At 38.2% G+C, this 13395-nt stretch overlaps 1 protein-coding gene across 3 annotated transcripts in view; it reads right to left on the reverse strand.

The window, feature by feature from the left end:
• LOC115222912 (CTD small phosphatase-like protein) overlaps nt 1-13395 on the reverse strand; it is a 225145-nt gene that overhangs the window by 4421 nt on the left and 207329 nt on the right. For all 3 annotated transcript variants that reach the window (XM_029793301.2, XM_029793302.2, XM_036511998.1), the window contains 3 exons: nt 6700-6801; nt 4417-4473; nt 567-659 (listed from right to left, as the gene is read on the reverse strand). In XM_029793301.2, coding sequence (XP_029649161.1) covers nt 567-659; nt 4417-4473; nt 6700-6801 — 252 coding nt within the window. The remainder of the gene's footprint in view (nt 1-566; nt 660-4416; nt 4474-6699; nt 6802-13395) is intronic.

Consider the following 13395-nt stretch of genomic DNA (forward strand, 5'->3'; position numbering starts at 1 on the left):
CTGACGAGTTGTGGTGCACCTGAGCAGTGTATACAATAATTTCATTATCATACTATAGTAAGGTTCTCACATGCTACCACCCAGACAACATGTCTACACTTCAACACTAACCCTCGCAACATATATTAGCATTCACAGTGTACCCCCATCAACATGTTCTAATTCTCACACTGTATCAACCACTGGTGTTTAGACTTCTGCACTGTACCCCACCAACCTACTCTAACTCTTACACTGTACCCCCCATCACATATGTTCAAACTGTTAGACTGTCAACATATTAAGACTCCCACACTGTTCCACCTAGACATGTCTACACTTATATACTACCCCAGCAGCATATTTGAACTTCCACCCTGTACCACAAACACATGTTCACGCAGTCACACTGTACCCTTATGGACATGTTTAAACTTCCACATTATATCAACCACATATAAACTTCCACAGTATCTGCCACACAAACTATCTTGATTTCATGTACACTGCACATACACTTATTACACACCAATACACTTATTTACAGATGCACAGAAAATGAAAAGAAGAGTGAATCACTGATTTACCTTAGCTAAGCTGGCAGTAAATAAAACACACTCATAAAGTTCTCCCATTTTCTGGAGAAACTCATCAACATAAGGCCGCTTTAAAACGTAGACCTAGAAATGAAACAAGACAGAAAAAGAAAGAGAAGTGAGAGGTAAACTTACATAGAGATATATGCATGTACACACTGTAATATATATATGTATATATATATATATATATATATATATATATATATATATAATATATATATATATATATATATATATATATATATATAATTCAGTCATGAATTTCATTACAAACAACATGGACCAAATTTCTTCTTAAGAAAAAAATATATTCATATAAATTAAACATTATATCATGAATAGCGATTGCGAAACCGGTCGATACATTAAAAATTATATTAAAACCATGTAAGTGTGCGTGTGTGTATATATATATATATATATATATATAAGAAAGTGAGAGTTGTATTTTAATGCAGAGGTGTACATGTGCAATCAATGGATTATGTATACATCTACATAAAGGTAACCTAGTCTTGTTTTTTAGGAACGTATCTGGGACTACATTGTCTAATGTGTTATTCCAGTTTTTACACAGTACAGTATGTGTATAAAATCAGAGAATTAGGCTGTTATTTCTAGCAGATAAAGATACCACATAGGGGTTCAGGTGTATGCACAAATTGTAGGAATTAGACTATCATTTCCAGCAAGGCTGAGGTACCGAATGGGAGTTACCTCATTGGCTTGTGAAGGTAGTAGTGTGAAGTCACAGATGCTGGACGAGTTAATAAAGTGTTAAAGAGTTATTTCCCTTGGTTCAAATTTTTTTTTTTTTTTTAGATTTTGAACAACTTGGTCTTTAGAGAAAGTTTTTTGTCTACTAATAACATAAATAATCTCGTCATATGAGACAGGCAGAGACGTTACAGTGTTGGGTAAAAAGCTTCTACAGTATTTATTCAAGCACTCAGCGCTACGAGTTCAAATCCTACCAAAGTCAAATTTGTTTTTTGTCCTTTCAGGAACAATAAAATATAGTTCCAGCCAAAAACTAGACTCAATAGAATCAATTAAACCCTTGCTGGAACATTCTTGGCCATATACCAACCAATACTAGAAACAAACCATGTGGTTTCAGGTTCAGTCCTGCTCAACATCACATCACCTTGGGCATGTATCTTCTACTGTAGATCCAGGCTAACAGATGCCGTGTGAGTGAAGGTTGTAGATGGAAACTGTGTGGAAGCCCATCACGTGTGTGTGGGGGGGTGAGTATACACCTGTATTTGTGTTTGAATTTGTCCCCCATCATCACCACCACCTGACAACTAGTGTTGTTTTGTTTATGTCCTTATGACTTAACAATTCAGCGAAAGAGACCAATAAAATAAATACAAGAGTTGACTGGTTCAAACTAAACCCTCCAAGCCAGTGCTCCAGTACGGCTTCAGTGCAATGACTGAAACAAATAGAAGATAAATATAAAGCCTTGCTAAACTTGTTATCAACTGCTAAGTCCTAGGTCTACAGTTAAAATCCTGCAACCAGCACCTCTCAGAGTCCTTGAGCTAAATAGACTTACCGCTCCCTCACTTTGCTACCATCATCATCATCATCGTTTAACGTCCATTCTCCATGCTAGCATGGGTTGGACGGTTCAACTGCGGTCTGGGAAGCCAGAAGGCTGCACCAGGCCCAGTCTGATCTGGCAGTGTTTCTATGGCTGGATGCCCTTCCTAACGCCAACCACTCCGTGAGTGTAGTGGGTGCTTTTTACGTGCCAGACGAGGCTGTCAAACGGCCACGATCAGATGGTGTTTCTTACGTGCCACCGGCATGGAGGCCAGACGAGGCTGGCAATGGCCATGATCGGATGGTGCTTTTTACGTGTCACTGGCACGGAGGCCATTCGGAGCGGCACTGACAATGGCCACGTTCGGATGGTTCTCTTACGTGCCACAAGCACTGGTATCACAGCTACAATTTCCATTGATGTTGATCGATTTCGATTTTCGCCTTTCATTAACCCATAGGCGTAGGGAGTGGCTGTGTGGTAAGTAGCTTGCTTACCAACCACATGCTTCCAGGTTCAGTCCTACTGCGTGGCACCTTGGGCAAGTGTCTTCTACTATAGCCTCGGGTCAACCAAAGCCTTGTGAGTGGATTTAGTAGACAGAAACTGAAAGAAGCCCGTCGTATATGTATATATATATATATATGTATATATATATATGTATATGTGTGTGTGTGTATGTTTCTGTGTCTGTGTTTGTCCCATCAACATCGCTTGACAACCGTTGCTGGTGTGTTTACATCCCCATAACTTAGTGGTTCAGCTAAAAGGGACCGATAGAATAAATACTAGGCTTACAAAGAATAAGTCCTGGGGTCGATTTGCTCGACTAAAAGCGGTGCTCCAGCATGGCCACAGCCAAATGACTGAAACAAGTAAAAGAGTGACCCTTTTAGTGGCATTTTATGATATGCAGTGATGAAGTCTGGCCCATTCTAAAACCAGCACAGCATACTCACACTATAAACGTGTGTGTGCATGTGTGCACATGCATGCGTGTACATGTCTTTCAGTGATAATTATGTATGCGTATATTATTAAGCTTTATACTATACAACATTATACATTCCTTTCAGCTAATTTTACCAATCAGTTTCACACAGAAAATAGGTAATTAGGTAATAACCTAAGACAGCATTCATCAGGAGAAAGTATGGCAACACAGATTCTTAGAAGACTAATCTATTTATGGGATGGAAGCACTCCGTCGGTTACGACGACGAGGGTTCCGGTTGATCCGAATCAACGGAACAGCCTGCTCGTGAAATTAACGTGTAAGTGGCTGAGCACTCCACAGACACGTGTACCCTTAACGTAGTTCTCGGGGATATTCAGCGTGACACAGAGAGTGACAAAGCTGGCCCTTTGAAATACAGGTACAACAGAAAAAGGAAGTAAGAGTGAGAGAAAGTTGTGGTGAAAGAGTACAGCAGGGACCACCACCATCCCCTGCCGGAGCCTCGTGGAGCTTTAGGTGTTTTCGCTCAATAAACACTCACAATGCCCGGTCTGGGAATCGAAACCGCGATCCTATGACCACGAGTCCGCTGCCCTAACCATTGGGCCATTGCGCCTCCAATCTATATATATATGTATATATGTGTATGTATCAGTAAAAAAAAATGTATGCATCAAAAGAGAGGGAAAAAAAACAGTGTTTTGAAACAAAAATAACCTTTGTGATAATTGTTCTGCCCTGTTTTAGCCATTTCCTATATCACTGTTTGCCACCAGAAATGGAAATAAACCAGTGATTCTGCCCATTAGAATCGTATGACCAATAACATTTATTATTCACCAAAGTAATCACAAACAAGTCAAGGGGAAAAAACATAACAGAGGAGGAGGAGGAGAAGAAGATTAATAATAATAATAATAATAATAATAATAATAATAATAATAATAATGATAATAATAATAATAATGATAATAATAATAATAATTGATAATAATAATAATAATAATAATGATAATAATGATAATAATAATAATAATGATGATAATAATAATAATGATAATAATAATAATAATATAATAATAATATATAATAATAATGATAATAATAATAATAATAATGATAATAATAATAATAATAATAATAATAATGATAATAATGATAATAATAATGATAATAATAATAATAATAATAATAATAATATAATGATAATAATAATGATAATAATAATAATAATAATGATAATAATAATAATAATAATAATAATAATAATAATAATAATAATAATAATGATGATGATGATGATGATGATAAATAAGCACACTTACTTGATGTGTAGTACCCTCGATTTCCACAGGAACAATAAAATCTGCATTGTCTATAGGCTGAAAGAGAATAAACAGTCTGTTATTCTTGGCCAATTCCTGAATTTGGAATTTCATAAATGATAAAACAGTCACACATTCTTTGCTTGACCAGGGAGAGATATCTGTCAGCTGGACAAAGCAGGCTTTGATATTTTGGTTTCTGTTGCTGTTTGTGAACACAGGAGCTACTTTGTTGCAGAGAGGCAAGCACAAAGAGACTTGTTCTTCAATTAAGCCTATCCATCGTTAGACACTACAAGCAGTGTTGTTCTTAATCAAAGACACTACTACTGAGTGGATGGCTCCGGGAGAGAGTGCAGGGGTGCAGTGGTATGGGAGAAGGTGAGCAACCATACAAAGCAACCACTGAATCACAACATCAAGTGATTATTTACAGCAGTGCCAAACTAACCCTCCAGCCACTGTGCTTATTCACACCTCTCAGCTTTCAGGACTGAGAGTTTGGTTAGTTAACGCTTCCGGAACTTACCAGTAAAGCCACATGTTCCGTGTGTTCTTTCTCTCGGTGAAACAACAGTTATAACAGAAGGAGGCAAGTGTGTGTTCCAACTTCATGATTAAACTTTGACGTTTAGCACTCGTCAATAAAATAATTACTGGTTGAATGTAATTGACTTACCAACTCCCTCAAAATTGCTGGTCCCATGCAAATATTTGAAACCAATATTTAGCACTCATCATCATCATCATCGTTTAGCATCCGCTTTCCATGCTAGCATGGGTTGGACGGTTCAGCCGGGGTCTGGGAAGCCAGAAGGCTGCACCAGGCCCAGTCTGATCTGGCAGTGTTTCTACGGCTGGATGCTCCATGAGTGTAGTGGGTGCTTTTTACGTGCCACTGGCACAGGTGCCAGACGAGGCTGGCAAACAGCCACAATTGGATGGTGCTTTTTATGTGCCACCAGCACGGGGGCCAGGCGAGGCTGGCAAATGGTCATGATCGGATGGTGCTTTTTACATGCCACCGGCACGAGGCCAGTCTGGGCGGCACTGGCAATGGCCACGTTCAGATGGTTTTCTTACGTACCACCAGCACTGGTATCACAGCTGCAATTTCCATTGATGCTGATCGATTTTGATTTCAAAATATCCATGAAGCCAAGCCAAGGATGCAGAATAAAATATTTTGTCAAATTATGAAAATGTACCATCAATGATGCATGTGGTGATTGTGTGACAGTTGCAATGAACCACTGGTGATACATGTGGGGGTTAACGTGTTAAAATACAAAACTAGGCAGCTTTTAAAAAGCTTTAACCCATTCGTTACCAACCCGGCTGAATCTGGCTCTGAGTACAAATGTCTTGTTTTCATAAGTTTTGAATTAAAATCTTCCACCAAACCTTAATCACAATTTATGTTCCTAACACTAGCTTAATGATAACTAAGTTATTTTACTAAATTCTTTGTTATATTTGAAGTAATTGAAAGAAACACAAAGCATCTCAAAATATATACAGCAATGAAAGGGTTAAACAACAACACTAGCACAACAAGAGAAGTCAGTTTGTAGCTGAAATAAACCCAATTCTTAGATATGACTGTTCAACAAGGAGTGTTCAACAAGATGTTTGACTGTGTGCAAGACATCAAGTACAGCAATGCCATCGATAGTAAGAGTACAGGGGTGCCCAATCTGGGTAGATAAGCTGAAAGAGTCAGCAATCAATGTTTAATATATATATAATATAATGAAATTATTGTATACAGTGCTCAGGTGCACCACAACTTGTCAGAAAGTGCGTATAAAGTATATGCAGTAATGTACAAATGTCTGGAAAGCGAACAATGTATTAGTCAGATACATGCTTGTGTGTGTATGGAGGGGAGGAAATCAGGTGTAGTGTTGGCGAATCTCAGGAAGCATGGAAGTTTTAAAGGATGCAGTGCTCCGACAACCAACAACTGATGCTGGCAGTTTGTTCCATGCTTCAGCAACTCTCAGCGTGAAAAAAATTGTTTCTGAAAGTCAATCAGGTGTAGTGTTGGCGAATCTCAGGAAGCATGGAAGTTTTGAAGGATGCAGTGCTCCGACAACTAACAACTGATGCCGGCAGTTTGTTCCATGCTTCAGCAACCTTTAGCGTGAAAAATGTTTCCTAAAGTCATGGGAGCTGTGCTGTTTTCTGACTTTGTAAATATGTCCACGGGTGTTAGACGGGTGGAGTTTGATAAGGTGCTCGGATCACCAATGATAACAACGACAACAACAAGCAGCTTACCTTAAAAGAACTATGCACAAGGGTTTCATCCAGGTCTATTACCATACATTTCCTGAAAGGATGGTTGCTGTTAAGGGCAGGTAATAAATATCGCTCTCCTGGCTGGAAGAGAAGAAAAAGCAGACACAAAAATTAAACATATGAAACTCCCAGCAGCAAAACGGGTTGTTTTTTAATTTTATTTTCCGAATCATGAATAATTAAAAATCTAGATGCTTTTATCATTAGCTAACAAGATGACCTACCCCCATCATTTAAATATTTTTTCTCTAACTCACCCATAAAAATAAGGGGATGGTAGGTTTAAGTACCTATTTCTTTATTACCCACAAGGGGCTAAACACAGAGGGGACAAACAAGGACAGACAAAGGGATTAAGTCGATTATATCGACCCCAGTGCGTAACTGGTACTTATTTGATCGACCCCGAAAGGATGAAAGGCAAAGTCGACCTCGGCGGAATTTGAACTCAGAACGTAACGGCAGACGAAATACGGCTACGCACTTCGCCCGGCGTGCTAACGTTTCTGCCACCTTAGGTAGGTTTAAGTACCAGTTACACACTGGGGTCGATGTAATTGACTAGCCGCCTCCCACGAAATTTCAGGCCTTGTGCCTATAGTAAAAAGGATTATTATTATTATTACATTTTTTTTTTTATTTTCTAAGGCTGTAAGCTCGTAGAATCTTAAGACTATTGGAAAATATGCTTTGCAGTATTTGTTCCAGTTCTCTGCACTCTGAATTCAAATACTGCCAAGGTCAACTTTGCCTTTCATCTTTTCAGAGGGAATAAAATGAGATTCCATTCAAGTATTAAGCTGGTGGAATCAACTTGTGCCCTGCTCCTCAACATCATTGGCCTTGTGCCAAAACATTGGAAGAATTCATATTCCAAGTCCAACAGGACCAAAGCATGATGCCATGAGAAAGAGAAGGAAGAGAAATATCAAAGTAAAAACGGGAATGTTGGTGTGGGGGGGGTGGGATGAAAGGGTGTCATTACCATAATAAGCCTACATTATTCAAGGTGAACATGGAAATAAATGTAACTAAAAGAAAAACAATAAACAGCTTTCAGTGAGGGGGGGGGTGATGGAGAAGAAATAAGCTATCTCCATGGAAACAACAACTCATAGGTAATGATAACAAAAAGGGAATGAAACCTAAGATGGTGGTAGTAGTAGTAGTAGTGGCAGCAGTGGTGATGGTGGTGGTGGTGGTGGTTTCAAGGGTGTGAATGTAGGAAACCCTAACTAATTCTAATTGGAACTCTACCAGTTATGACAATGTTGCTGTTTGTCCCTTCTCGAGCCACACCTGGCTCATAAGGGCCGGTTTCCCGGCTTCCTTGGCGTATAGGTTCCCCACCTGGACTGGACGCCGGTCTGTCGCAGGTCACCTGCATGATGCAGGAAGAAAGAGTGAGAGAAAGTTGTGGTGAGTGAAAGAGTCAGCAGAAGTTCGCCTCTACCTTCTGCCCAGAACCGCGTGGAGCTTAGGTATTTCGCTCATAAACACACACACATCGCCCGGTCCGAGATTCGAACCCGCGATCCCTCGACCGCAAGTCCGCTACCCTAACCACTAGGCCATGTGCCTCCACTATGACAATGTGGCTTCCAGTTAATCTGATCAATGAAACAGCTGGCTCTTGAAATTAACATGCGAGTGGTTTAGAATTCCACAAACACACGTACCCTTAATGTAGTTCTCAGGGAAGTTTGGTATGACACAGGATGTGACATGTCTGGCCCTTTGGCCCTTAAAATTACATGAACTACTCATTTTTGCCAGATGAGCCAGACTGAAGCAACATGAAATGAAGTGTCTTGTTCAAGGACAGAAACATACTCCCAGGAATTGAACTCATAACCATATGATAACGAGCCAAATACCCTAACCACTAACCCAAGCACCTCCACAGAAACTAGCATCCTGTTAAATAGATGCTAATGTCTTACCCCCACCATTCTACACCACTCGACCTTTGTCCAGTTGCCCCCACCATTCTACACCAAGCACTATTAGAACCACCAGCAGCAGCAGCAGCATCGTCACCACTACAAAACAACTTGTTGCAGTTACACACATGCAAAAAGGGGTGGGTGGGTGGGTGAGCAGAAAGAGTGCAAAGGCAAAGATATAACATAATAAAAATTTAAATAAAATTAAAATGGGGAACAATGAAAAGACAAGAGGGGGGGGGTATACAAAATGGATATTGTGAAAAAAAAAAAAAAAAAAAAAAAGAGGTGGCTCAGATTGAAATAAGAACTGGATGGAGGTGTAAATATTTATAAAGATGGCCAAACTGTGTAACAAAATTTAAAACAAAAAGAAAATATACTTAAGATAAAGGGTGGATTCCCTTTCTTTCTATTTGTCCTTCCCTCCCCTCCTTTCTATTTATCCATTCATCCTTCGTTACTTCGTTCCTTCCTTCCTATCTATCCTTCCTTTTTTACTTCCTTCCTGATTTTCCTTCTTTAATTATAAATTATATATATGTGTGTGTGTGTGTGTAGTTGCCAGTCTTTCCCCACAGAAGATGTAGGTTGGCTTTACAGTATGTTTATATGCATCCACTATTGACTGCATACACCAGACTTTTTGCACACTCTATCTGCCAACGTTACAACTATTACATAATTCTGAGCCCCCAGAAACAGCTGTCGAGCCTGAAATACCATACCCTCTCCCCTTATTTCCTTGTATTTATTTTTGTACTCCACGTAAATTTATTCCATAAAAATATATATAAATATCTTTATCCTTATACACAAGTGTTCATCTTCTGACTATTTTCAGTTTTTGCTTCTCTATATATATATCCCTATATATATTTACATGTGTGTATGTATAGCATATATTTTATATATCAAGCCCAAGTGTGTTTATTGACATCACTATCTCTCTCTGTCAAGCTTTCTTCATAAATTTTTTATAAATATGTCCTCTACCAAAGATATTGAGTAAAAACCTTTATTTTAATGTTAAATTGTTTTTATACATAATTTGATATAAAAACGAACATTAACATATATATGTGCGTATCTGTTTGTTATTGATGTGATAAGAATTTAGTAACTTCAAGAACTTGAAATAATTCCGTTTTGGAACAGTGAATCCTGAAGGAGAATAAAGCTATAAATAATAGTGTGTGAATACCAAGTTTAAAAAATTCTCTTTGGAATAGAAAAAGTCAAAGACTTGTTGTTCCATAATAAACATATCATTTAATACATACAATATAAAGATATGATCTACTAAGAGTTTCATGCCATGGAAACACAATAATTCAGCAAACACCTTCTGTCTCCAAGCGATCCTTCAGGCTCAATATACATGGTTGGGTTTAATTGCATAACATGATACTGATCTATAAATCTGCCAAATTATTGTGTTTCCATGACATGAAACTATTAGTAGGCTCTTGTTTAAATACAGCATATATTAAATGACATCTATCTCTCACTGGTGCTTTTGTTTTTGCTGATCCTAACAATAACAGAAAAGTAAACCCTGCCACACACACTTAAACACATACTCAAAAATTAAATAAACTCCAGGCGTGGCTGTGTAGTAAGTAGCTTGCTAACCAACCACATGGTTCCGGGTTCAGTCCCACTGCATGGCATCTTGGGCAAGTGCCTTCTGCTATAGCCCCGGGCCGACCAATGCCTTGTGAGTGGATTTGGTAGAAGGAAACTGAAAGAAGCCCGTCGTATATGTGTATATATATATATATGTGTATGTGTGTTTGTGTGTCTGTGTTTGTCCCCCTAGCATTGCTTAACAACCGATGCTGGTGTGTTTACGTCCCCGTCACTTAGCAGTTCGGCAAAAGAGTCCGATAGAATAAGTACTGGGCTTACAAAGAATAAGTCCCGGGGTCGATTTGCTCGACTAAAGGCGGTGCTCCAGCATGGCTGCAGTCAAATGACTGAAACAAGTAAAAGAGTAAAAGAGAGAGAGTAACACATGTACCATAACTAGCAGAACCGTGGCAGTAGTAAACAGAGGTGTAGACTGCAAGCTACACTTCAGGCCAAGGACATCTTGATTGTATGAAGTCTACATTGTAACGAGATCTCGTGTAAACTCGTTAGGGAGTTGATCTCCTAAAAACAATGTAAGCTTTATATAACCAAGGTTTCCTTGGCCAAAAGAGCAGCCTGCGGTTTACCCCTAATTTGGATAATTTACTACTTCCAAGTTTCCACTAGCTATGAAGCATATGTAGCCTGGATTTTATCTACTCCATTCCCTAATTTTGGAATATCTATCTGCATATACAACAACCCCTGTTGCTATCCGTGAACTAAAAAATAAACTTTCGTCAGCTTATTGTACTTCAATACGGGGAAAATTCACAATCTTCTGCGACAATAAACCAGTTGTTCCTGAATGTTGTTCTTTATATATTCTATAAATTGCTTGAAGCTTACTAACTTCCTACACCTTGACCCTTGGATCTTACATATATATATATATAAATATATAAAATTCATTTTTGGAATAGTGGGTTCCTGAAGGTACAAATATTTACATGCCGTTATTTATAACTTTGTGTGCTTCAAAAAAAACTCTAATTCAAAAACAATTATTCCATGTTCTTGCAAACCTTTGATATATATATATATATATATATATATATATATATATATATATATATATTTATATATATATAATAGAAATATTAAAATAACTAAGTCTCTCTAAAAGAGAACAGCGGCAGCGTTCCCGGAAAATAATAGTTATCGCCATACTAATATGGCATTCTTATAAAAATAAGAAAAAAGCTGTCCGCTTATTAGCTCCATGAGGCCATTGCCTTAAGTTAGCTATTTGATACACAAACTGTATCCATATAACCTTCGAACAAGGGAGGTCAGTCGCTCCACACTACTTGACCGGCAGCTACAGACGCGTTTCGGGGTATTGCCCCTTTTCAATGCAGCGTAGCCAGCCAGTAGGTGTCGCTTCCGACAATCTTTGTTCGATGGTTTTATTTACCGAAACTAGGTAAATAAAACCATCGAACAGAGATTGTCGGAAGCGACACCTACTGGCTGGCTACGCTGCATTGAAAAGGGGCAATACCCCGAAACGCGTCTGTAGCTGCCGGTCAAGTAGTGTGGAGCGACTGACCTCCCTTGTTCGAAGGTTATATGGATACAGTTTGTGTATCAAATAGCTAACTTAAGGCAATGGCCTCATGGAGCTAATAAGCGGACAGCTTTTTTCTTATTTTTATAAGAATGCCATATTAGTATGGCGATAACTATTATATATATATATATATATATATATACACATACACACACACACATTGTTTTAATTGGCAGAAGTTGCTAAGTGACTTAAAGGCCAAGAGTTTTGAGCAGTATATGTTTATATATATATATATAAATAATGGCACTCTGTCGGTTATGACGACAAGGTTCCAGTTGATTTAATTAACAGAACAGCCTGCTTTTGAAATTAACATGCATGTGGCTGAGTACTCCACAGATATGTGTACCCTCAACGAAGTTCTCAAGGAGATCCAGTGTGACACAGAGTGTGACAAGGCTGGCCCTTTTGAATTACAGGTACAACTCATTTTTGCCAGCTGAGTGGACTGGAGTAACAAGAAATAAAGTGTCTTGCTCAAGGACACAGTGTGTCGCCAGGAATTGAACTCAGGACCTTATGATCGTGAGCTGAATACCCTAACCACTATACCACACACCTTCACATATATACATATGTATAACTATTTCTTTATTACCCACAAGGGGCTGAATATAGAGGAGACAAACATGGACAGACATAGGTATTAAGTCGATTATATCGACCCCAGTGCTTAACTGGTTCTTAATTTATCGACCCCGAAAGGATGAAAGGCAAAGTCGACCTCGGCGGAATTTGAACTCACAACGTAACGGCAGACGAAATACCGCTAAGCATTTCGCCCGACGTGCTAACGATTCTGCTAGCTCGCCGAACAGCAAAAATTAACCTACAACAATACATAACATTTTATCAAAGAGAAAATGGGAATGAAAAGATTGTGAAAAAAATCAGGGTGGATCTGTGCAATACATAAGGAAATCAGGGTGGATCAGTGCATGACTTGATAATAAACCGGGTAGAAAGAAAGGGGTGGAAAAATTAATAAAGAATCAATAACGAAACAATCGAAAATAATTAATGAATGAAAAGCAATCAGTAAATAGGGTTGGTTATTAAAACGTGTGTGCGGAGAGTGTTGGTGAGGGTTTTAAAAAAAACACATACATAACAAAAAATAAAACAAAAAGTGGCAGCAGCAGCAGCAACAGTGGCAGCAAGGTTAAAGGTTACAAACAACATCAGTTAAAATAAAAAGGGTTAAAAAAACAAAAAAATTTAGATAACAAAAATGCGTAAAAGCTGCGGGATAACAGACATTAAAAAAATAGGAAAACAACAAAAAATTAAAAAAGTTAATTAAATAAGAATAAGTTATAACTTGTTTAAGAAAGCCGAGAAATTTCATTTTCTGTCCAAATTTCGCATTTCAAAAAACAAAATACAATTTTTAGATTTGGACCCTTTTTTTGAAATAAGTGGTGTTAAAATGAAAAGAAGTTTACTACTACAACTACCAATGCTACTAGTGTTACTAATAACTACTGATATTAATATTATTATGACAAAGACTATGAC

The sequence above is a fragment of the Octopus sinensis genome, linkage group LG21 (genome assembly GCF_006345805.1).
Source record: "Octopus sinensis linkage group LG21, ASM634580v1, whole genome shotgun sequence".
In the NCBI taxonomy this organism is placed as follows: domain Eukaryota; kingdom Metazoa; phylum Mollusca; class Cephalopoda; order Octopoda; family Octopodidae; genus Octopus; species Octopus sinensis.